The following is a 26811-nucleotide window of genomic DNA, read 5'->3' as shown; positions in this document are numbered from 1 at the left end:
ACCAGACAGCGATGGCTAAGAGGGAAAGTGAGGACAGGCCAATGACAGCGGTTTGGACTCTCGGTGGATCTGGGTAATGTAGGATGAGAGATAGAGAGAGAATGATGTTAATAAAACACAAAGGGCCAGAAAAAAGGCACAATGGAACAATGTCGGCCATACGGGAGCTCCAGAAAATCTGGAGGGCATTGTGTCGTGTAGGTTTTCCACTGCTGTAAAGAACTAGAGTTATCTTAGCCTATGTGTTTAGACCACGAAAGCACATCACTGCAGAGGCACCTGTACCTGTGGGATTGTGATGCTAGTCAAACAATATAATGAAGAAGGTCACTATAAATTCACAATTGCTGACAAATTAGGCAATTAGACAGGTCTAAATCATGCAACAAGTGCATTTCATATGCAGCTCTGCTTCATCTTTTTTGGTCTTTCTAGGATCAGAATTATCCAGCAAAGTCGGAATTGAATCAACCTTAAAGACGGACACTATAAAAGAGCCAGAGCTCTTAAACCAAGCTATATGAATTATTGTCTCAACGATGTGTTTTGCTACACATTACAATACTCCCTGACAACATTTCCAAAATGTAAATCTATACAAAAAGCGGAATAGGTTATGCCTTCGAACCAAACTCTCATGTGTAAATACTACAATACTGTATTTTTATTTTAATACCAATTCTGACACATTATCCGGTATATGATAGCGAGTGACACAAGACAACAACACTGCCTCTCATGCTTATTGATGTATCATGGTTAATGTTCAATCCACCGATAAGCATACATGGATCTGTGAAAAGCAAATACTGTAAATCAGACAATTTCCTTGACTAAGGTGAAAACTAAATGGAAAACGCTGAAAGGTATAGACAGAGAAGTTTGTAACACGCAACCCAGAAAAAAAGTGATGGTTACTAACTCCACCAAGGAGGTTTTGTTTTCTGTCCAGTTTGTTTGTTTGTTTGTCACCCGGATTGTGGAAAAACAAGTGACATTATTTTCATAAAAGTGGTAGAAGGGTGTAACATGGGCCAAGAAAAAACCTATTACATTTTGGAAGGGATCCGAATCGCTGGGCAGTTACACTGTCTAGTTTTGACTTTTCGTTAACATGGCGGGAGAGGGCATTGGCCTTTAGCAGATTTTTTGGCTCTCCATTTTCTGTTTTAGTTAGCATACGTGTACCTCATATGGGACATTTCCAAACTATGTTTTTACCCTAATGTTACAGAACAGATTTCAATAGTCCAGTTACTCTACTTTAGTGGCAAAAAGTTCACACTCTTCACTGAGCGACCGTCTATGTAGTCATACACTTTGGGCCGCACATTGACAGTCCACATTTACTCTCATAGACATGGAAGAGGATGAAATCAAATCTCACACACACTCGCAACCAGACTGATACAGAAGGTATAAATCGGACTATGGTCAGCCCAAGTGCCCCTGTTGTCAGCCAAAGGGGTAGTACGGTATGATTTGGAAGGTGGCCTCTGGTCTACCCATGGTCAGGTAAGATTGGCCCCAGGGTCCTAAAAGAACCTCTCTGGGTAGGAAAAGTGACTCTCTCAGTGCTACTGTCTGTTGCTTGTGAATTTAGGGCAAAACCCTTAACATAAAGCTAACCGTAAAGCAGTGTGTTGCAGATGCACAATACTTTATCCGGGGCTTTACCAGGTTCGTGCACAACACTGTCAATTCTCAGTCGTCCTACACAACTCAAACACAGATTACAATATCTCTCCCTGCTAAATCAGCTCCTCAGTAGATTAAAGAGACTGAAAACTGAAATGTTCAAGATGAGGGAATGGCCCTTATAAAGGGAATAAGAGTTGCTTCAACCCTCTAATTTAGACATTCAAACCTTTTGATGTACATCATGGGTCAAAAACTACAAAAAAAAAGCCTTCATTAATAATCCGAGCCCATGGTGATGTATTTTGTCCAACTCATGTTCCAATTTACTATCATATGTGACCAAGAACGATTTACAAAGCTGGAAAAAGAGGACGCTTGGATAATCTTGCAGAAAAACTGATGAATCAATTAGTTACCTTAACGGTTTCCAATTAATTTGTATTCAAATGCCATTGATTAATCAACTAATTGTTCCAGCTCTAGCTGAATGTCAAACAGACCATTGTATTTTACAGTAAACTAAATCAGAACATCAAGATACTTTTTGTCACATCATAAATAACTGCTGCAATAACATTTTCTATTTTAATCTAAAATTTAAAAAACAATGCTTGAATATTTGAGCTTCACAATTGAGTCAATCCATTATTATATTTTGTGCATTTGCATGGGAACTCGAGCAACGTTCTAACTGTTATAATCTAGTAGCTCTACTTTACACAATGGGTACCTTAAGCACACCATTTTACACACACACACACACACACACACACACACACACACACACACACACACACACACACACACACACACACACACACACACACACACACACACACACACACACACACACACACACACACACACACACACACACACACACACACAATAGACAGAGCTTTCCTGCCCAAACAAACAAAAACCTTCATGTTAGACGTGAACCCAGAACACACAGGAGCAGGTAGCTAAATGGCCTCTCAACTGTTCCCACATAGATTCACACTGTCAGCTAAATGGAAGAGAAAACACAATGAGGAACATGTACAGCACATGCATATATAACACAAAGGCACAAAATGAATCAACACTTAAAAAAGATAACCTCCAAAATGTTATTGTTTGATTCATATTAAAAACTTTTCTTTGGTAAAACTGACTATTAATGTTCTGTTCTTTCTAGTCTGTACCCTTTTCTCAGTTATACTAGGCATCAGTTGCCTTTTTCCCAAACATGCTTTCCTAATGTAATGTATCACAATTTAGATTTTTCTTTAAAGCCTTCAAACCTGTGTACATCAAAGACATTTTGACTTGAGCAACCATGCCAACAGCTCTGTGAGGCTACTAACTTTGCACAGTGAGGCTTCGAGCTAAATGCTAAGACCAGCATGCTAACAATAAGAATACTACAAGCTGATGATTAGCATTCATCATGTAAACCATGTTTACCATCTTAGTAGTTTAGCATGATAACATTTTCTAATGATCACTATACACATAGCTGAGACCAATAGGAATGTCATAAGTTGTGCAGATATTTGGTCATACGCTAAATTACCATACACAAATGTTGACCTGATCATAGCACTAGAGATGGGATGAATTCAATAATCAAATCATACTGGACATAACATCTTGTGACAATCCATTCACTAGTGAGAAATATAACTTCAAATGACAAATGATCAACCTGCTAATGGTGCTGGGTGAAAAGTCAGAAAACCACCATCACTGATTCATCCATCCCATGGTTGTTCTGATCATTTAGTATATGGACTAAAGTTGAGTACTGACTGACAGATTGTCTGACACACTTAAACCTAGGATGTTTGTTTAGCTAAACATGTGAGGGGAGCATTGTTCAATTTTATTTAGTAATTTCAACTATCCTATATTTTTCCAACAATAATACAAGTTTGTTCTCATATTGCAGTTAAAGTAATGTTACACTTTTTATTGGCCAAATGCCAAAAACTAATTTTGGTAAAATGTCTGACAGTGATGACTCAGATCTTTTTTCTCCGGCAGCAAGTCGATAAGAAAACCGTTTGCTTAAATGTATATTTTATTTCTTGTAAATAATGATTCAATGTTATTTAAATGTATTATTAGTCAATTTAACCACAGCAATGCTGCCAGCAATGTTTGGCAATCAAAAATGATTATTGCTAGTAAGTGTTGAAATTGAGGAAGAATTGATCAGTGGAACATGCAAAAATTGAAAATTGGATCCCATTTCTCTAGTCTTAAAAAGGTCCCAAGGGCTCGAATGTGAGGGATATTGATGTTTTTTTATTATTATTATTGTTATCTAATAATGGCCTTTTCCACAGCATTAGATATGGGTTGAGTTTTTGTGCCTGGAGGTCCAAATCATCTCAATGCTTATCAAGCCATTCGGTGACCCCTTTGTTATGTTTTCTCACTGACTTATTCAGATGTTTACTTTAGTTTTTAATATATCCCAATGTATGTTATAATGTTAATAAACTTAATGTATATAATTTGGGACAATAGACAGACATAGAAAATCAGTGATAGAATGCCATAATTAATGAAACAAAAATAACTTGAGACAGAAATAAGAAGGATAAGATGTAATAGAAAGAATAGATAAGATAGACAAGGTGGAGATTAGAATGTGTATGTAATGTCTTTTGGTTTTAGTCTATTTCCAAATGTAACCTTAGATTAACAAAATATATTTAGAGTTTTACTGTTAATTTAAAGCAGCAATAGACAAAACATTTCATTTCCAGGTCCGTTTAAAAGCTGTCATTGAGCCTTCAAGCATAATAATTATAACCAAAACGCTTGCAGCATCCATTATATTGCATTTAATAGAACATGAAGATATACTTATAACGCTGCATCAGAGTATCAGATCTTTTTCTGTACAGACATGGTGGACCTTGTCAGTGGGTGTCTCACTCTGACTTGCAGCGTCATGATTTAGATGCCATCTTTCTTTTAACAGAATGTGAAGAAAGCCAGACGCTGACCTGAATACTTTACACAGGACTTGTCTGACACCTTGTGGACAGTGTTTGTCATTATTATTGCGGCGAATGTTTCAGCATTATCATCACCTGACAGAATTAGAGCAACAATGTCTTTGAAGGTGACTATTTTTAGTCAGGAGTATTTTTTGGAGCAAATTCCTACTGCCTTTACGCCCTCGAATAGTTCACATGGTCACATTTCACCACATGTATTATATGTTGTTACACCAGCATGAAACTAGAGTAATCCTAAAACCATCCAATCAAAGAAAAATGCAATTCTAAAGAAAACTCCAAATGTCCGTCGTTTTTTAAACAAAACACAGCATGATTTATTCTATGGTCTTCCTCTTGGTTTTGGTGTTTTTTTGTGATTGTTTGGAATTTCTCGATATTTAAAAAAAAACCAATTCTGTGGATTGGTGTTACTTTTTGCACCACCTCTGTTTAACAAAGGATATCAATATATATACGTACATTACAATGTGTAAAATCCATATATGATCACCCAATGTAATAATTTAAATTACACATATACGATAAACAATTTGACACACAAAAAGGAGCACATTAATGTTTTCAGATCATGTACAACACTTTTATGTGGCCTCCGCTGTTTATCGTCTCCTGAACATCCCCTACCCTCTAATAAAAAGGAGGGGGGATGGGGGGATGGTAAGATGTAAGAGCAAAAATACTTATAACCTGTCTGACACACAAAGATGTGTATTTCTAATAACATAGCCCCCTCCCTCCATCTATCCATCTCCCCTTGCCTCCTCCCACCTTCCTCACTCCCCCTACATTACGTCATCGGGACCGGTGCGTTCGCAGGGAATTTGGGCGATGCAGCTCTGCATGATACGAAGCATGCACTTGCAGGAAACACCGCACAGCCTTTTGTGTTCTCATCGTCTAGTTTGGTTTAATATCTGTAAATAAAAGCGACACAAAAAACCATCGGCAGGTTAATAGGCGGGACTTCCTTCCGGCTGTTTATCTCGTTGTGCAGCGCAAGGCCAGCCAGTGCAGGATCAGATAACAAGGTAAGCTTGTTGACAACACAATATGTTGCGTTTTTAATTTGTGCATTAATTTGCCTTGATCCGCTCGTGTAAATTGATGCTGCTTTGTTTGGTTGCCTTATTGTTGCATTCAGTGCTGCGTGTTGTAGCTGTTAGCTCTGCAGCACTAACGCTATAACACGGAGCTTATCATTTCCACATTAATGGTTGCCTGTCAGCAGAAAGGCTGTCATGTGTATATTTAAGTAGCACTTACAGATGCATTACAGTCATTGTATCCTCAGTCTATCATATGACATCATTGCTTTCCTGCTTTTCTTCAGTATAACCCTTTTGTTTAATACTGCTGCTGTTTAACTCGATTTAAAAATGCGATATCGCAATAAGACTTGTTATTGAATATCATGATCGAGCTTTAAAGTTTTAAGACAATGAAACACTTCACCTTCATAATAATGGCGGTTATTATATGTCCAATAATCACAAATTGCTAAAACATTCAGGCGTCAATCTATTTTTTGAGTTGTCCACATCATTTTGGCCATTTAGCCTACTTCTTGTCAACATACACGAGATGGGAACGAGCTCCTGGTAAATACAATTTCCGCTCTTGTGTAAGAATTCAAAGAAATTCTTTCTACTTACACTAGGGCAGACGTTTTATTTTTTCAGAGAAACAATCTAATATTTCAATCTATTCTTACCCATTACAGGTTGCTGTGCCCAGAGACATCTTTAAATGACTTGTTTTGTCCAACCAACCGTTCAAACCACATTGGCATTCTTTATTATATGTAATAAGACTGAGAAAAATAAGCAGATAGTCATATTTGAGACGTTGGAACCCGCATTTTTGTGGGTATTTTCTGGTTAAATTACAGTAGTTGTCAAAACAGTTTTTATCGATCGACTAATTGATTATTTGCCTCAACCGTAATGACCAATAATGTTCAGATTACTAATTAAGAGCCTCAAATGTTAAAAGTTGTGCGTTTTGCTTGTGTATGTTGACAAAGAGGTAAACAAAAATGAGGTGGCAGCTGAACAAACTAGGTCGCTCCTACACCCATTTCAAATAGTTTGTCATCTAAGGACAAATATGGCCATCATATTAAGGAAGTGCTTTTGGTCGGCCATTGATGTTTGTCTATCTATACTCTAGCAGGGCAGGGGCTTCCCCAAATTGTGACCACAAAGTTTGAAGTAGAGCCGAATGAACTGTCAAATAATGAACGAGAAGGAAACTGAGAGCACAGAACTGCCAAGTCAATAAATGAAAATGATGAAGTGTGATTCGGATCTGAACATTTTAGGGATTGTTTTCTGAGGGAGAGGGATTTTCACTCTTGCACCAAGTTTTACAAAAGTCAGACCAGTTGTTTCATAATCCTTCTGACAAATGGACAAACTAAACAGTAAAAATAAACTCCTTGGTCAATGTTTTCAGGGTTTTCTCTGTCATGCACGATGGTAAATACGTTCAGATTTTTTGGTCTGATAACAACAAGACATTCTATTATCTTTCTGTGCTGTAGCTTTATGATTCCTCTTAAATGTATCTAAGGGACCTAGGCCACTGAGTTCTTCCTTTTCTGTGTGTGTAGGTTGTCTCTTCACAAACCTGACTATGCTGAGCTGCTTGCTGCGAGGAGGCTGCAGTCCTCGCCTCTGCCTGTGGGCCCTGCTGCTGCTGCCTCTGGTCTCCCTCCATACCTTGAACCAACATGGGCGCAGGAGCCACGGTGTGAACGAGCGGCCCAAGTTGCTTCTTGTGTCCTTTGACGGCTTCCGATGGGATTACATCAACCGAGTCCCGACGCCTAACTTCCACAACATCATGGATAACGGCGTGATAGTGGAGCACGTTGAGAACGTTTACATCACCAAGACCTATCCAAACCACTACAGCTTGGTGACAGGGCTGTACGCTGAGACGCATGGCATTGTGGCCAACGAGATGTACGACCCTGTTTTGAACCGCTCCTTCTCCATGGAGACGGACAGTGTTTATGAGTCGCGGTGGTGGGAAGCGGCAGTGCCCTTATGGGTCAGCATCCAGAAAGCTGGAGGGCGAAGCGGGGCGGCGATGTGGCCAGGGTCTGACGTCAAGATCCACGGCATGTTCCCCAATAAGTACCTCCTGTATAATGCCTCAGTCTCCTTTGAAACCAGAGTGGAGCGGCTTATCGAGTGGTTCTCTGCACCCAAAGAGGCAGCAGTGGATTTTGGAGTTCTGTACTGGGAGGAGCCGGATGAGAGCGGGCACAATCTGGGACCCGAGAGTCCCCTCATGGACGTAGTCATTGCCGGAATCGACGAGAAGCTTGGCTTCCTCATGAATGAGCTCAAGAAGGCCAGGCTGTATGAGAATGTGAACCTGATAGTGACCAGTGACCACGGCATGACGCAGCTCTCCTCTGATAAGATCATAGAACTGGATGAGTATGTGAGCAGAGACCTGTACACCTGGGTGGACAAGAGTCCGGTGGTGGCACTACTTCCCAAAGAAGGTAACCCTTCAAACAACTGTCAAAAAACTTGATGTGAAAAAAGATACAACTCTGATGTCTTTAAGATAACAAATTGTCACCTGTCCTGGCTAAAGATTATGCGGCTTACATACAAATTATAGTACATTACAATTTCTGGGGTCCAACTACAAACACTGTATGACAGCTGTTTGATGCAAAAAATCTACAAACATAATATTGTCATCTGGGTTTCAGGGAAGCTCGACGAGATTTACCAGAAGCTGGTGGATGTCAATCCTAACATGGTGGTGTACAAGAAGGAAGACGTTCCTGAGCACTTCCATTATCAACACAACGTCAGGATCATGCCGATCCTCATCGCGGCCAAGGAAGGCTGGACCATAATGCAGAATAGGACCGGGCCCTTCATGCGTACGTATTTAAAACCCATATAAAGCTGTGTCAGGAAACTACTCAGCTTGAGGCTGTACACATGGAAGAGGAGTTTTTGCAGTGGTTTCAAAAAGCTGGTTCGGTCTGCTCTATTAATAGCTCTAATAGCTTGCTCTACTATCATATTACAGTTGTGCCCTGTGAATATACAATATCTCATCCATTATCTTCAATTGAAAAGAGTATGAATGCAAGCACGCGTTTAACATCCAGTGTATTAATATATTCTTAATTAAGTTTTGCATTATATCAAAGTGTGAGACTGTTGGCAAGACATTGTTTGAGTATTAGGGGGAGGTAAAAAAAAAATACTGATTCAGCACACTAAGACAATCCTGTCCTTTGCTAGGAAATGTAATTGCCCTGATACATTTAGGGGAGCCAGTCTAAGCTTACATCAAAGGTCTGTGTGCTTATGTATTTGATTTAATTTTCAATTTGGCTTGTGCTCGCTGTGACTTGGTTCAGCAGTAACCGTTCAGATGGCAGTGATGGTGGTAAATCATCTGAGAGAGCAGCAGTGCCAGATTCCATAAATCTCTTTGCCTGTAAATCGTGGGATGTGGGAACTGGAGCTCTACAGATTCAATAATAATAAACATCAAAGCATTGTGCCTCTTTATGCAACAATATATTTCTTGTCTTTTTTCTCTCCAGTTGGAAATCATGGCTTTGACAACAACCTAATTAGCATGCAGCCTGTGTTCGTGGCCCGTGGGCCAGCCTTTCGCAAGCATTACATCAAGACCTCCATGCGATCAGTTGACCTCTACCCTCTCATGTGCCACATCCTGTCCATCCCCCCTCTACCAAACAACGGGTCCCTCTTAAACGTTCAGGACCTGCTGTACCCAGAGCCAACAGTATCCACGCCCAGCCCTGCTCCCAGGGTCTACGTGTACTCCTATGCCCCTGTCGTGGGTTCTTTCCTTGGTGTGGCAATGGTGCTGGGCTTTCTGTGTTTCTACATCAGACAAGTGACCGTCAAACAGCTGCCCTCTCTAAAACACAGAAGCAGGGAGATGTCTCAGCCTTTACTGCAAGAAGACTTGCACCTGTAGCGGGAGGAAGAGAAATAATGGCAGGTGTAAAAGAAGAGGAGGTGTAGCTCCCCAAAGGTAGTCCGCTCTCTCCAGAAGCATCCCCTAACGCCTCCTTTATACGACTAAAGGCCAATGTGCTGCTCTTTTTATTAGTCGGAGATCAAGGGAATATAACCTAATCATGTATAGAGGTATGTCTCCCTCGGTTGAGTGTAAGGGAAATGCCTGGGGTGTGCTTCTGGTGCAGGCTTAATCAAGATAAAAAACCTTTACATGCGCTTTCTAGTGGCTTTGCTTTGATTGTGAATTTTTACCTTATATCATCTTGCCATTTTCATTGTCATTTAATAAGTAAAGATTACAAACTAGAGAGGAATTGTAGCCTGTGATTCTGGTGAGTAAGAACTTTGTTGGCCAAAACCATGGCTTGGATAATGTTAAGGTGTCAGTATGTTAAAAACTTGTCTTGGCTGAGCGGCAACTGTAGAAGGCAGGGGCAAGAGGCATAACTGCCCAGACTTTGAGACAATCTTTCCTTGATGGCTTTCATATTGTTGCACTTTTGCAGAAGGGAAACCAAAGTAACTCCAAGGCGATCAGAGAAACTCAACAAGTAAATAAGTAAAAAATATTGCATGTATCCACCTCATTTTGCAAAATGTAAAGGGTCCTCAGTGCTAAAACATAACTTCCTTAGCAAAGGCAATGGGGATAAAAGGGATGATTTTCTCCTTTTGTAGGTATCCTATGCTCCTCAATGATCCAAATGCACTTTGTTTGAAGCATACTGACACCTTTACTACCCGATAGTAACATCATAGGGACAGCAGTAAATTGGTTTATTCAGCATTTTCAAATCCATGCACAACGGATGCGATTTCTGCCACCAATTGCTCTCGTTGGGGTCTTAGCACTGAATGAGAAGTTACTCTAAGATGATGAATCCGAAGATTATTCTTAGATCTAATTTCAGGAGATTGGCTGGGATCAGGGTTATTTTTTGAATGTTACCTGGAATCAGATGTTCCACTAAAGATTACTCCATGTGCCAGGCTACTGATCAGAAGTGTAAGTCATCCCATGTGCCGATTACTTCACAGACTTGCTCTTTAGTAGTCAGTTGACTTTTGCCTTTTAACTTAACTGTGAACATCTGTCCGAGCTGTGCAATAGTTTTTTGTGTCAGTCTGGGGTTCTTTTTGCATATATAGTTTGTGTTTGGAGGGTATTTTTCTGTGTAGATGACTGTGTACTTCCCTCCTGTTCATATGTCATAACCATGGCCATTTGTTGGTGAAATGTGAAGTGCAATTGCTATTGGTCAGTATTTCTTCATAGGGAATTGTAATGGTTTTGTCGTTGCTAAGTTGAGAAGACTATTTGGGCATGACTTGCGGGAAGTGTTCCCCTGATTTGCACTATACAGTAAAGAAAAAGTATGAAGGGACAGTGTTTGACGCTTTCTAGGTCATGTATAATTTGCACTTCTTGTTCGCAATTGCTATTTAAATAATAAAATAACTAATTGAGGTGCCTCTTGCCAAAAAGCTTTTATAATTAGCATTATTATAGAAAGTCATGTAGAGTCCCAATCTGCACATAAATTCCAAAGTTCTAATATTTTCTCAGCATCTTTTAATGAACAATAACTGTGCCCAAAAATTGACAGACATCACTGTGATATACTTTTTACAACATTTAAATTCATAAATTGAAAGAATTTATATGGAATTTATTAATTTTATGACAACTGTCTTGTAATTGCCCCCTGGCTTGTGGATGGAGAAATTAGACATATCTAGAATATAGTTGAATAGTTCATTTGAAATTGTTAGTAAAGTATAAATATGATTTACAAATTGCCATGCTGATGCAATGAAAGTCTTCTGAAATTAAAAATACCGTATGTGAATCTGAGCCTTTTTCTTTGTTTTGTTATTCTTTGTGTGTGTACACGTTAGCGTGCAATGCCTTTAACCCTTTTCTTAGTCTACAGCATTTATGGCGTCACTCCCCTCACATGGATGCTGATAAGAGATGATGTGGTGTATTAAATCTGGTGATATACAAAGGTAGATACAAACACGTTTGATAGGCTGTCAAAATCTATGGTATAGCAAATAATTATTTGATTTGGTTTTTAATACAGTTTGCAAGTAAGCATATGTGACTGTACTAAATGATATATTTGGAGAGCAAACCGAACATTATGTTTGAGGGTTGTATTTAAAAAACAATAATACCCTCTTCAATATTATAGATATTTTCTCTTGACTCTCTTAATAAGAAAGATATGCAACACTACCCCAACCAAATGTCTCAGAAAAAGAGAACAGATTAGAGAACAGAATTATAATATGTATAGGAGATCTTAATACATATCAGAGTTTGTTAATGAACAAAATCCTTCTTAATTAATCCTGGAGTTACTTTAAGAGCTTATAATATTTTTATGTCAATGAAATATGCAAAGAATTTCTCTAAAGCATCGTAAAAAATATTTCCCCTTCCTTGCCTAATACTTTTCGTGCAGTCCGTAAGAAATATTTAGCATTTTAAGTAAAAAATGTAGTTTTGACAGTCAGCTAAGCTCATATGTTGTTTTAAGGAAATGAGTCCTGATGAAAGAATATTGAATGGATTGTAGAGAAACCTGAAATTGGAAAATGATTAACTAAAATAATAATTTACTCCAACTTGAAGTAGGCTATAAGTTAATAGGAGTTAAACGTTGGAAACAAATGATACACAAGAATTAAACTGCATTCAAAAAGTATTGCATTTAAAAGGTTATTTCCCTATGTCCTTGAAAGCACTGAGGCCTCACGTTTTGCATACATCACTTGTTAACTTCCAGGATCAAAGGTCTGCATAGTTATCGCTGGAATTTGCCCAGACGCTCAGAGTCAGTCTGAGGCAGGCAGTGTGCCACCACTTAAACCACTTCAGCACTCCTCCAGGTTACACCAGGTGTGCCAACACTAATCCAGCAAACATGGACAACGTCTACGAGACTATAGATGAGGCACGTGTTCATGAAGAGCCCCGCGATGGGGCAAAAAGCCCCGACCGAGACCCTAAATACGAGAGCCCCGCAAAGGCCACGGAGCCGCTGTACAGCGAGGTGCAGGTCCACGTCTCCACGAAGGGAGAGGGGCGCAGCTCCCCGGACTACATGGCCGTCAGAGATGAGCACAAACACAGTAGCTCGTCCTCTTCATCCAGCGATAATGAAGAAGAGGCGAAAGCAGAAGAGGCTAAAGCAGAGGCAGAGGTCAAAGAAGAAGCTAAATCTGAGGAAGGGCCAGTAGTGTGCGTAATGCCGGAGCCAGCTGTGTGTGTAACGCCGGAGCCAGCTGTGTGCGTAATGCCGGAGCCAGAGTTGTGCGACCTGCCGGAGCCAGTTGTATGTATAATGCCGGAGCCAGAGTTCACGGTGAAGGTAGAGGAAGTTAACGGTGGATCCAGGCGCTCTTCGGCCTCCTCAGCATCCTCCGCCTCCCCCGGAGACCCGTGCGACGACCCGCCGATCCAGCCGCGGGTGGAGGAAGAGGAGACCGCGGAGAATTGTAGGTCGGACTCTCCCCCCAGCCGCGACACCACCCCGGAGCAGTCTGTAGACTTAAGCGTGCAAACTCTGGAGAGTGTCACTCTGGATGACAGCAGCGCGGCCCCGGAGGATCCCAGCCAGCCAGAAATCTCTCTGTTCGTCAAGGTAAGGCTCGTGTACAGGCCGACAGGTGAGCAGAGAGCCAGGCGGTATCTGATCGACTGCACAGTAATTATATAAGTATTAATGTCTAATTACGCTACATCACTGAGAAGCTGGAGCTCATTTAATTACTTTATATGCTGCTGTTGGCTGTAAATTTACACCCTGGGAATCCATAAATTCTTATCGTGTCCTACAATGATGCATCATAAATTATCTGTTGATTATATTTGGTGGCATTAATCGTTTTACTTACAACTAAAGTCATCAGGTACATAAAATCGAGTGAGAAGAATTATAGCCCTGTAGTGACAATGCAGAGTATGGCCTTAAATTACCCTTAAGCACAAGTATCAGCCTATTTAAATGTTCTGCATTTTGTAGACAGAACACGGACATCGACAACTTTTTGCCACTTCTGAGCCATAAACATGACTACTCAACCCATTAGTCTCTGAGATCATTATATGATGTTAAATAATCTGAAGCAGTTACTGATTATGCTTAAGGCATTTCCCAATCAAATATGAATAAGTTTAAGTTTAAGAAAAGTTACTTTGTGTATTTCATTTGCAGGTCATTTGAGCTTAAGAAGCGTATACAAAATGAAAATGTGATGCAGAAACATTTAAAAACCATAAAAAAGCTCTAGTGATGTCAGAAGGCAAGACACTAGTGGAACTATTAAAACACATTTAAACACTAAAGATAGAAACCTTTTTTTAAAGCCAGAGTCTACACATGGTTGAAGTCTAACTATAACTGAAGAGTGCATTTAAATGGACTGAATTACACTTTTGGAGTCAGTTATCAGACGCAAATACTAGAACAACAGTAGTAGAAATAAGCTAAAGTATTTCCAGAAATATATAGCACAAAGTGTAGTTTTCAGTAAGAAAAGTCACAGAGGCAGGGATCTCATAGTATCAGAGGCTTTGTCAGTGAGTTTAATCTGGAGGCAGCCTGATGTAATAATTAACCCGTTTACTGTACAGCCATAGAAACCAGGGGTGAACTCCATGCCTGAGCAAATCCCACTGTGTGTTTTCAGATAGAGCTGCTCTATGAGCTGTACTATCAGCACATGCAGGGGTCACTTTGCTGATTGAGCAACAGAGATTGGGTCAGTGGGCTGGGCTCAAGAATCTATGTTTTAGATGAAAAAAAAAGGCCTTGTTAAATAGCAACGACAGCAGTGGTTTGTGGTAAATCTTAACATTGTCTTTGTCTTGTAAAAGCAAAAGCCCTTGTTGGGTGCATTCAACATACATGGTTTGCAAACAAACAAAGTAATTGCTACAATCTGACCTGGATGAGGATTATTAGATCCTAACTTTCTACTATACATGTGACAGGGACTGTGGCATTCTCCAAAAACTATTTAAGCTTTCCCACATTTCATGAACATATCAAAGTAACATATTGAAGGACCATTGTGTTGACTTTTAACGAGAACAAATTCCCGTAAAAGAGGATTTTATGTTATCAAGTCATAAAGAAACCTTCTGGCCTTATTGCTAATTTTCAGAAACCACATTCCTGGGAATTGGGATTAGATATACTATCTTTCACAATTATGATAAGCAATGACCATAGTTCAGCAGGGATTTGACCACAATGTGTCCTTTTCCTCATACCATTCAACCCCTCAATTTCTCAACTCTTTAATGTTCAACAACAACCGCCATAAACCCAACCAAGCAGCGCTAGGAAAAAAGGGAGGGGAGTTAGGAGATTGGCTGTCCAAGTTAAAAGCCCTCATGGCTTTTCTCCTGCTGTCAGTGATAAAGCTGATACCGCAGAACAGGCTATCACTAATATAACTAATACGTGTTTTTTAGATTCTGATACTGTATGATAACAAGCTGTTTAAGATACATAATTAGATGGACATATAATCCTGTTCAATTGATTTTCTGTCACTAATTGTTCATCAAGACAATGCTGTTATTGACAAGTCTGTTAGGTTGTCACATTTGGCAAGTGTGTGTCGACACAAGGGGAGAGTTCAGACTCTCTCCTCCACCTTGGGTCCAGAGAGATACAAAATGTCTGTTACTGTTTGATGTACGAGTGAATCATTAGCACCAATAAGCCAGGGATTTAGCTGCCTTTTGTCTCCAAAACACACAAAAACCAAGGCCATTTCTTCTAAACCCTTAATGGTTTTATGATCATCTGTTATTTAGACATCCTTAAAAAATAATAGTTAAGAGGACATATGCTTGCTTGATGTTTTGCAATGAGTAAGGGGAGAAAAGTGATACCATTGAATTCACAGGTACAGTCAATAGCCAGCTAGCTTAGCATAAAAAACACAAAGGGGGGAAAACTGCTTGCTTGCTGGTCTAAAGTTCCTAAAAATCCATTACCTGGCGCAACTCAAGTTATGTTAGATATCCATGAATTGGTTAGACCAAACTTTAAAAGAAAATCTGTAAGGGGACTGCTAAGCTAAGTGGCTGCTGGTATTGGCTTCATATTTACTGAACGGATTTGAGAGTGCTAACCATGTTCTCATCACACTAAAACTACTATATGTTTTTCAATTAAAAAAAAGCATGTTGTTACATGTTTCTCTTTTTGAGTAATATACAAACATTCAGAAATAGGAGTTGTGTATTAAAGAAAGAACCTCTATTTGCTTTTGGACAGAGCCAGACTAGCTGTTTCCCAAAACGTTCCAATCCAATCTAAGCGGCTGCAGACTGTCGCTTTGTCACTTACCAAAAGTAAACAGTAAAAACTGTGTCCCCTCAGGTCTGATGCTCACAAATATAAAGATAGATTCTTTAAAATGCAGGCAAAGGCAGTTGCACCCATTTGGAATGAGCTTTTCTATTTACTGATGCCAAAGACTTTGAATATAATCTATATCTGAAGATAAAGTTGGCACAGCTCATTTTCATATGTTGTTTTCACCATGAGGGTACTGTCAAGCATATGGAAACTTTGATTAAGGCCTATACAAATAAACCTAAAATAACACATCGTGAAAGTACTGCCCCATAAACATATAATGAACTATTCCAACAGTGGCACAGTAATTGGCTCTTGCTGCACGTTGGCATGTCAGCCAGGAGAGGGGGCTGCTCTATAAACAGAAACCGTATTAAAGATGTGTTCTAGCTTCTCTTTTTTTCTGCTTTTAGGTGACTTATAAATTCACAGGCTAAGACATTTTATTTTTAGGTTAATTTCTCAGAAAATTGTGCCTACTGAAAGGAAAAAAAAGTGCCACTCAATTTCTCCAGTGTGTGCTGATGAGGATGTTTTCAGTCAGACCTGCTTATATTTTTGTACATAGGCTCTTTCTGTAAATGAACGCCAGTTCTTACCATAAAACCAAATCCAAGCATCAATAATTCACAGAGGAATCGTCTCCTGCTGGTGATCAAATACAACCTGCCTCATTCTGCCAGAGTTGAACATGTGAACACTCATTAAATATTCATGCTACTGCTCATACACTCAAAAAATGACAAAAACTGTCAAAATAGTCATACCACTTTTTTTGCAGGTTAGATTTGATATTTGGGGACTACTTGCAAGGTTTTTTTTTGCTGATTGCGAGATGATTGGTGAAGTCAGCCTGATTTGAAACCAAACTCCAAAGTCAAAATTAAGAAACTGAGTTGAAATATTTAAGAGAGATGATCCAGATAAGAGAGGAGGTGAGATCTTGGTGCTGTGTGTTTTTTTAGAGGGGAGTTTAGTTGCAGTGGTAGAAAGAGAGGGATGGGGCTCCTCCCCCTGGTTATAGACTGACACCTGTTTTCCACTCTTGTGTCAGTGAGAGCTAGCTCTGCTCTCCATCTGTGTCTAAATCAGAGTCAGGGCTCCACCTGCCACCTGGACTGGACACCAGCAAGGGAGAAGAAAGCCATTACGAGGAACAAAAGGGGGTGGATCTCCAATCAAGGCCTGAAAAACAGAAAGTTCACAAGGTGTCAGCAGAGAGAGGATACCTGTTTGTTTTTTTATCATCTTTTTCTGGAGGATGTAGACCTCAGAGGATAAGCAAAGGACTGTGGTTTTAAAAAAAGAATCAAGGTGACAGCCAGAAGCAGGCATCATGTCAACTCACAGCCAAGACAGAGACCCTGATATTGAGCTTTTTGTCAAGGTAAGACAGAGTCAGTATGCTTAAAGTGTTTTCTTAACTTTACCTTTGCTGGAATATAGAAGCAGTATATGTGCAGGATATTGAGTGGTGGAAAGCTTGTGTAACTCAATAGTAGAGGTAGAGTTACATACGCACTGGCATACTGGTGACCCAGGATTGTTGTGACAGTGATACGGACGCTGCTTGTGGATGGTGGGAAGCTAGCATTGGGGTATACTGTTGCGGTACTTCACATTACTCTACATTTAAAGCCATGTTTAAAGAAAGGACTGCATTAGCCAATTCTCTCCACAATCCATTAAATGAGCCACTCTGCTGTTTTGTATGCAAGTACCGCTGACAGTATTCCCGATCAATAGATGTCCCAGATAATCTCCTGAAAGAGAACAAACATGTTTGGTAGTGCCAGTTTCAGAAAGAAAAGCTGTGTTGTTTTGCGTTACACAAATGGATGCACTTGAGGCCCTGTGGGAAATTTTAGAGGCAGATGAATATACCTGAGGCAGGTGAGGCTCATTGCCGATGTGCTGCCAGGATGCACTGACCCAATTAGCTGGTGTGGAGGCTGACTGCAGACAAACCACTTCCCAGGAAACTGGATGGTACCATATGACTTGTCAGCTTGCATTGCTATCCTGATTTTTGACAGGTTCCTCTGTTGTTTCGGTACATGAACATTGTATTCCTAAAGAGCAAAATACTGCAGTTAAACTTACATTAAGCTAGCGAGTTTAAGCTGTCACTCACACGTTTCATTAAATGTTGTTTGTCAATAAACCAAAGTCACTATTGCCTTTTATTGAGGTATTTTAAAAGGGAAAGTTCCAATCCATAGTCATTGACTGAGTAATGGCTACAGTAGATGGTGGTTGGCCTGCCCCCAGGTTGGAAATCTAAGAAATGTACAATATTATAAAAACTGTTCACCATTTTAGCTTGCTAAGCTCCTTTCTTATGGGTAACTGAAGCCATTATCTGTGGTTGACAAAAACATACATTTTACCTCAATAGTTGGTATTAATGGGTGACTTTACCAAGGCCACAAAATAGGACAAACTAACTAACCAATTGAATAAACTATAAATCAGCGACTTCTGCGTTCTGCATGCTAAAATCAGGGTTTCGTCCATGGTGTCTGTTGGCTTTGAAGATAGAAGAAAATGTCTTCAGCATAACTAACTGCACTATATTTAGAACAATTTCACCACTTACCTTGCTGTCAGAAACAGCTGTCTGACAGCAAGGTAAGTGGTAAAAATGTTCTAGCCTACACTTGAACTGGAGATGATCTATATTGACTTTAAAAGGATTTTAAGGATGTCCTTTTTTATGTTTTGGTGTTACAGCCATACATTGCTTCATCATAGACCACCATCAACTGTACGTGATACACCAACTAGTTGTATACAGAGTGGTTTCCGTATTGCTAATATGAGCCCTAATATTAGTTATTTCATTATGCTGCCAACTGACATGATACCTGATAGACAGAGAACTATTTACGTGGCTGCACGCCCTTTTAAAAAAAAAGTAGCATAATAGTTATTGGGTCAAATGTAAATGAAGGCCAATAGAATGAAAATAGTGTTTAACAGCGTTTAAAAAGAAAACAGACAGAAAAGCACACTGGAGATATAAGATGCAGCATATCATTTACTCACATATTATTTCTCTGATCCCAGATATTTGGTCTTTTTGTGAGAAATATGCGTTGGAATATTTAGTTGAATTGCATTGTATTGCCATATTAACTCATTGCATAAACAAGATAACATTAAAACATGAGTCATTGCTTTCTCGGTTAAAGCCTGAAGTATTGCTACATTCTCATTCATTCTCAATAAAAATGAGTGTTATGACAAACAAAGAAGAGCAAAACCCAGTTATAGTGAAGTATATGTGTATTTGTACATGTGCTGGATCCCCCCTGCATCGTCAGATCTCTCAACGTTCCTTGCGCCCACAAGCCCAGTTGTGTGTGACAGTTTTTGTCCTCCGTTTTCTAGATGTTGATTGGCTATTATCAGCGGTTGTGTATTGTGTTACCGCAGTGCTGCTGAGCCTAGCCACAACAATGCACAGACAGAGGCATCACATGCGCTCAGGCAGCATGACAGCACCGGGCATCAATGGCTGGGGTACATACAGTTGGCTCAGCTACTTTCGGACCGACAGCTCTGTTTCTGGTCTTTGCTAGGAGCGGTGTAACTGTCAGGCATATGAACTGAAAGGCACTATGATTTTGTTTTTGTGAAATGACTCCTGGTCATCCAAATAAACATTATGTATTGTTCATTATGATGATAGTCTTTACGGAAGCTTTGAGGAGCAAGTGACATAAAAACAATTCTGATTAACCGTTCACTAAGTCTGATGTACACTGTTATCTCATGTTGTTGATGACGTAACAAAAAAACATGTATTTTTAAAGTTAAATATGATAAAACTTATTTAGATTATTAAAAATAATCCACCCGTAAAAAGGGTTGAAGAAAAAAAGTCATGTTGAATAAGATACGTTTTGCCAGGATACATTTTTTAAGTATCTTGTTCTTCATCTTTGCAAACAGGAGAATAAAACGTTTTGGTGGCTACAGTTTTCAGGTTGTTTTTAGAACAGGAGGTAGTGATGCACCTAAACTAGTGTTACAACAATAAATACATGAGAATAATAATAATAATAATAATAATAATAATAATAATAATAATAATAATAATAATAATAATAATAATAATAATAATAACAACAACAATTATAGCTTAATCGTTTTTTCCCACCTTAAAAAAATGAAGAAACTTCGAAAAAATGATCGTGGTAGGAAAGTCACAAACACAGAAGAGAAAACTGTTAGGGAAATATTATTTGTCCCCCCTAAATTGCATCTCAGAGCTTCTGCAAGCCATCCAAACTACAAAAAATGTGCACGTTATTAAATCCATCTACTACTTTCTAAATGCTTTGGAGTAAAGTTCCCAAATCACTAAAATGTAATAAACTAAGGAACCGTCTGCCCTGTCAAATCTCTGCTGACCTTGGGGTCAGTGCACTTATTTTACTGTGCTGTGTATCTGTGAGTGCGGGCCTGCAGGTCTGACCCTGCCCTCTGTGCCCCAGCGGCCAGTGAACCAGGTGATGAAAGCACCATGTATAATTCAGCCGGGCCAGTGGGTCAGGTGTCACTCCGGAGGCTCTGCTGTGTATCCATACATGCCGACACATGATCTCACAGCATGTACAGAAGTATAGGATCGAGGGGATGTGATAATATCAGAAGTGTTACCACAAGGAGGAACATTTAGACTCTTATTTCGTTATTTGATGCTTTATTTGTTGTATGAAAGATCATTAAATCTAACGACAAACCAAATTAGACAATTCAAAGCTTCAACCTGAAGGGAAGATTATGCTGCTTTACTTATATGAGCAAATGTATATAAACAACATTTAGTACAGGTATAATATATGACTGACCCTGAGTGTACTTTTGTTTGGAATTATCCCTATCATAAATTTGTATCAGGGATTTCAGGGTGACGTATTCATGCGTGTTCACATAGTGTTTACATTCATACAGCGTATTACGTTTTTTGGAACAACCTTTATAGTCAAATAAATGTCAAAGATAACAGCAAGCTTAATTCAATATGTATTTTATTGATAGTAGCAGAGGTAGTTTTCAGAGACACAACCTTGTGACCAACGATTTTCCCAACTGTAGAAACATAGTAAGGAAGTAGGGCCGTTAGTACTTAAGTGGAGAGCTTTAAAGTGGGGTTGAATGAGGTACTTGTCAATTGTCCGTGAATGACCTACAGTTGATGGTGGCCTGCCCACTTACAGTTTGGAGATGCAGTCTGAGTCTAGGAAGTGTCCTGTCCTTCAGACGGGTAACTAAAGCTATTATCAATGTTCTACTCAAAGCCTCCAGACTTAAACAAATGATCATTTTACCTACCAGAACATGGGAGCAGCTGCTGCTCTATCTCTATCTCCCTCGATTAATGACTTTGTTTGTTACTAGGTGATTTTACTGCATCCAAACTAACCTTTAAAAACCCCAAAGTCACACAGTAACACAAACAAACTAACCAATCAAGGCAGCAGTTGACCATCCATGCTCTTATTCTGAGGGGTTATATTAATGTATTCCTCAAAGGAGTTTAATGGCCAGAGCATTGATAGTTGCCGATCATCAATGGATGTCTGACAACAAGATTAAGCAGTTAAAAAAATCTAATCTGCGCCTATTCGGCTGTCTTCTAACTACTATACCCCATCCATAGTACGTGCTATTTGCCTGTGTATATTATATTTCAACTCTCTGACTTCTTTTCTGTCGTTTAGGCCGGCAATGATGGAGAAAGCATCGGCAACTGTCCCTTCTCTCAGCGCCTCTTCATGATCCTCTGGCTCAAAGGAGTCGTGTTCAACGTCACCACTGTTGACCTCAAAAGGTGAGGATACGTAAAGTGCGAGCTTCCAACGCACAAACACACCTGTGCACTTCCTCATGACACACTGCTATCTTTATGTCCTCTGCAGAAAGCCGGCAGATTTGCACAACCTGGCCCCGGGGACGCACCCTCCTTTCCTGACCTTCGACGGAGAAGTCAAGACCGATATCAACAAGATCGAGGAGTTTCTGGAGGAAACGCTCTGTCCTCCAAAGTAATTCAACTGGAAGGTTTTACAATGCATGGTTTACAGTATCGCTGACTGCACACATGCTGCTTTTGGCTAGATTTACTTCACTTCAGCGACACTGCTGAAAGGACAGGAAACATTTTAGTCCAATAAAAGCGAATACGTGCTGTATTTGATGAAGGCTGATGTTAACTGATATATCTGTTTGTTGTTTATGGCTGCTGTAAATCTTTTTGTGAATAAGTATACATATATATGTCTCAGGCACACAGACAATGTGTTCTAAATTGGGAAATAGCTTTTGTGTAATTTTAGAAAAACAAGACAGGTTTATTGTTTTGTGTTATTGTCACTACTAAGAAGAAACCAGAGCCTGTGTGTGAGCAGTTGCATAGAAAAATGTCAGTTTAACTTAATCTTTCTTTTATTGCCTGTAAAGTTTTTTGCATTATAAATGGACCTTAGTGTTGGAGAGCTTTGAGAGGCGGGCGGCCAACTCTGTGTGTGAGCGTGTAACATGTTTTTAGTCAGAGCTGAGCGCCAGTCCAGGTGTTAATGCTATCCAGATGGTTAGTTCTGCCTGCGTCTCTGACTGCGTCTCCTACCTCTGTCCCCCCGTCTGCTCAGGTATCCCAAACTGGCAGCCAAGCAGAGAGAGTCCAACACAGCTGGAAATGACATCTTCGCCAAGTTCTCAGCCTTCATCAAGAACACCAAACCAGAGGCCAACGCCGGTGGGCTGCTCATTTTGTGCCTTTTACACTCACTGACACACACACACACACACAACAGAAAAAAAGAATACATTACTCTATTGCTCCACTAGGGAGTAGCACAGTCCAGTGTTTGAGTGCTTGCATATATTCTGCTGTGCTGCCACCTAGTGAGGTTATCACCACACACTTTCACCTAGTACTTATGGTTATGTGCGTTTCTGTGTGTTTAGTTCTAGAGAAAGGTTTGAACAGGGCCCTGAAGAAGCTGGATGACTACCTGAACAGCACCTTGCCGGATGAGATCGATGCAGACAGCATGGAGGAGGAGAAGGGCTCCAACAGAGACTTCCTCGATGGAAATGAGCTCACTCTGGCAGACTGCAACCTGCTGCCCAAACTGCACATAGTCAAGGTAAAGAGGGGAAATGCTCATTAATGTTAGTGGTTCATTCAAAAACACTTAAGGAGCACTTGATATATTATCTTTGATGTACTCATGTGTGAGGCCTTTTTTAAATTTCCAATGCAAATAAAATGTTTGTATTTAAACATAAAGGAGCAAAAAGGATGAAACAATAACACATAATTGGAAGAGGATTTAAACAAACAAAACACATTCAAATGATATTAAAAATGTGTAATTTAGGCACTTTTAAGATAATTGTAGTATAAAATATTATCAGTAAAACGTTTTGGGGAGTTTCATTTTTTAGCCCGACAAGAAACAAAGAAAGCTAATTTCTGTCAAAAACTGAATAATAATTACTCCAAAAATACAAAAAGCATGTCTTTTAAGAGACAGGCTTACACTTGAACTGTGATTTCTGAATTGGATCATTTCTTTGGCTGTCCTTTTTTCTGTAGGGAAAGTAAAGAAACTGTTACTATGGACTTACTTGTTGTTTGAGGTGCAATATATGACTGAACAGCTTTAAGACATGAAGAAACTATCATTTTCCGCTTCGCTGTAATGCATTATTTTCGCAGCAAAGCGGGCCAGGCCGTAAATTTGGCCAGGAGTGACGTTAGTGCCCTCATTCTATATTCTTCTTGAAAAAACCCCCGTGTAAGTTTTGGCCTGTTGCTCAAAATCTTGGTCTAAACTGAAACATCTCAACAACTTGTGGAAGGATTTTCATGAATTATGGTACAGGTGATCCCCTGACTTTACCTTTAGCGCCACCTACAGGTCTAGATTACTCTTTGAATAATGACTTTCCCATCAGCCTCGGCTGTGTTTAAGACGAATTAGCAAGTGTTAGCATGTAGACACCCTAAAAAAGCATGGTCATGTTTTTTTCTAGAGAAAGTCCTCACTATGTTACTCGTGCTTACTTAGTTGAACATACACGGTGCAGAAAACCCTGAAGCAGTTGTTGAAAGTCCTTTACTCTCACATATACAAGTTCTCGAAATACCTCCTTACATCAACTGCATAACAATTGATGGTACAGTTAAAATACCGCCCAAGGGTGGATGTTCAATGTCCTAAAAACAAATCATGTTTGTCTCCACTTGTCGAAGTTACAGCTTTGCTTTCACTCTCAGGTTGTCGCTAAGAAGTACCGCAACTACGACATCCCCTCAGAAATGACGGGGGTCTGGCGGTACTTGAAGAACGCTTACACACGTGACGAGTTCACCAACACCTGTGCTGCTGACCTTGAGATCGAGACCGCCTACAAGGATGTGGCGAGGAGACTGGCCAAATAATTCACAAAGCAACCCGAGCTCAGACAAAATAAACTAGTAACACAACACAAGAAGCCCCCATCACTTTTCAACATACATGTGACTGTCCTTTTGAGTCTTCTTCAGTGGTATTTTCAGACCTTTTTTGTCAGTCATAGTCAGATATCGCAGGGTGGCTTCCAGGCCCGACTGCTTTAGTTATGCGGTGTTGCAATTGCAAAAACAGACATGGCAAAAGAGAAGTGGAGCGGACGGCAAATCAAGCACATTTAACTTAATTCACAGGTTTCAAACCACGCTCAAATTGTGCTGCTATGAAACTTTTGACATAACACTGTTCAAACATGATTGTGTCCCGTCCTGTATTTATTTCTCATAACACAAAGCCCTCTTTCATACAAACTCCAGCGGTCCGCACGGCCAAACATTTTACTAGCTGCTGATGTCAGGGTCGTTCACTTTATTTATTCCTAAGCCCACAGAAGTCTAGTCTGACTCCAGTGTTTATTATCAAGCTTCTGGCTCCAGGGGAGACACCTTGATTCATCTATGACTGATGATTGGCGCTATAAATGTTTTGCTGAATATGACTGTTGCGATCTGCAGATTCATTTTGATTGTCACTGTTGCTGTTTGTTTCCTCGAGCTTGTACGTTTCTTGAAAGTTCACTCCTGCTTTTGAACGACTGATTTTAAGAAAGTTTGATTAAAAAAAAAAAACCTTTACATGCTAGATGATGTTAGTTGGGAAAGATTTAGCTGACACTGATAGCTCAGAACAAACCTCGTTTATGATTTGTTTGCATGCATGAATCTAATTTAAATTGTCATATTTAAGAGCTGCTTTCCAAGATGTGAAAAATCCACTACTATGTGCCTTTATTTAGAAGTATCACAAATCCATGCCAATGTCACTGATGGACTCAAAAAATGTATTGCAGCCAGAGAGGAGACATTTGTTCTGCCTCTAGCTATTAGTGTTCAGTGTAGGTATTGATTTTGTCTTCAGTTACACATGATATTATGAATGGAGAGTATTTATTTAGCAGCCCCAATCAGGCCTGATTAGGTAGAGCCATTAAGGCTGTGATGAAAAGCCTCTTCCAGGCCAGGACCGCGATGGTCAGAAGAAGCCTGCCCTCCAGCCCCTCATCAAAGGCACATTTCCTCTGCTTAGCCCATCAACATCCACAGGTTAAAGTTCAAATGTTTCATTGTCCAAGCTGAGAGAGGATGGAAATTTGTCTTGGGGGGCTTATTGTCTTTGGCTTGATGTCAGGCTGCAACTATAGCGAGACTTCCTTGCAGAACCATAAGGCTCTTGTGTGGTTTGGACAAACATATGATAGGAAATTGGAGCATGATGACTGAAAGCCTTGCTCATTGCAAAGCTCTACAAATAAAATAATATTTTCACAGATCTGCTTCTGCCTTTTCTTTTCTTTTCCAGCGAGGTGATCAATCAACACTGATACTTCGGAGGGTTGTCGTAAAGGGCGGGGTGTTTGGTGTGTGTCAGTGATAGCAAAGGTGCCGCTAGATCTGCGTTCTGAAAAGGGTTAAGTGTGCCTGACTGAACTGATCAAATTCAGTGGTGCTGGTCTTTTTCCCCATCCATAAGAGAGAGAAAGAAGGAGAGAGAGTGATGACCGTTGACAGGCTTAAATAGAGGCTTCCATGCCAGGGATCAAACGCCATCCCTCTTCTCCACTCTCTCATTAAGACGGAAAACCCGAGCGCCGCCATCCGATCCGTCTCCATTTTTCCTCAAAGGAGTCTAACTTGAAAGATCTGCGCCTGTCGGATTTACAATGGTGGGTGAGTGGTGTTTACTGAGACTCGATCGTGCCAGAAACAACAGTCAAAGAAAATAAATGGAGCCCGCCTAGTGTTTCCACAGGAGTAAGGAAATATGGAGCGAGACTTGTGCCTTGCTGTTTGGTAATTAGTACCTAAACATCCCTGTCCTTGGATCCCATCGCTCACGTCCAAAATTTCTGCAAGCTGGATAATATACAGTGGAGCATTAACGTCAAACACGTCTGGTCATGGGGTCTTGGCACGCCACATTAATCTGTTTTTACACTCCCAGTGGATCTACTAGTTGCTGGCCTTGGCTTGGCCACCTTAGCACGGGGAGTCCACATAGGCTGACAGGGACCCGCACACGGCGCACTTTTATAGCCAGGTTTAGTAAACCTTTTCAGCTCAGGCATAAATTGTCTAAATTGAGCCTTGCTTTGAGACCAGAGCTGATTAAAACAAACTGGCGTGTTTGACGTGTG

General features: G+C 40.1%; 2 protein-coding genes across 3 annotated transcripts; both read left to right on the top strand.

The window, feature by feature from the left end:
• Positions 1-5448: 5448 nt before the first annotated feature.
• Positions 5449-11552, top strand: enpp5 (ectonucleotide pyrophosphatase/phosphodiesterase 5). Its single transcript, XM_063902185.1, has 4 exons — positions 5449-5689; positions 7273-8178; positions 8395-8571; positions 9250-11552. Exons 2-4 carry the CDS (start codon positions 7296-7298, stop codon positions 9651-9653), a joined length of 1464 nt encoding a protein of 487 aa, XP_063758255.1. The 5' UTR covers positions 5449-5689; positions 7273-7295; the 3' UTR covers positions 9654-11552.
• A 988-nt stretch (positions 11553-12540) lies between these two features.
• On the top strand, positions 12541-25946 carry clic5b (chloride intracellular channel 5b). Of its 2 annotated transcripts, none has more exons than XM_063902771.1 (6): positions 12541-13350; positions 21819-21928; positions 22017-22142; positions 22746-22852; positions 23065-23246; positions 24383-25946. In XM_063902771.1, exons 1-6 carry the CDS (start codon positions 12631-12633, stop codon positions 24545-24547), a joined length of 1410 nt encoding a protein of 469 aa, XP_063758841.1. In that variant the 5' UTR covers positions 12541-12630; the 3' UTR covers positions 24548-25946. The 2 variants fall into 2 exon arrangements, with proteins under 2 accessions (XP_063758841.1, XP_063758842.1); XM_063902772.1 differs by lacking the exon at positions 12541-13350 and adding an exon at positions 17151-17473.
• Positions 25947-26811: the final 865 nt, after the last annotated feature.

This window comes from Eleginops maclovinus, chromosome 15, assembly GCF_036324505.1.
Source record: "Eleginops maclovinus isolate JMC-PN-2008 ecotype Puerto Natales chromosome 15, JC_Emac_rtc_rv5, whole genome shotgun sequence".
Lineage (NCBI taxonomy): Eukaryota > Metazoa > Chordata > Actinopteri > Perciformes > Eleginopidae > Eleginops > Eleginops maclovinus.
This window is presented reverse-complemented; position numbering and strand designations above follow the sequence as displayed.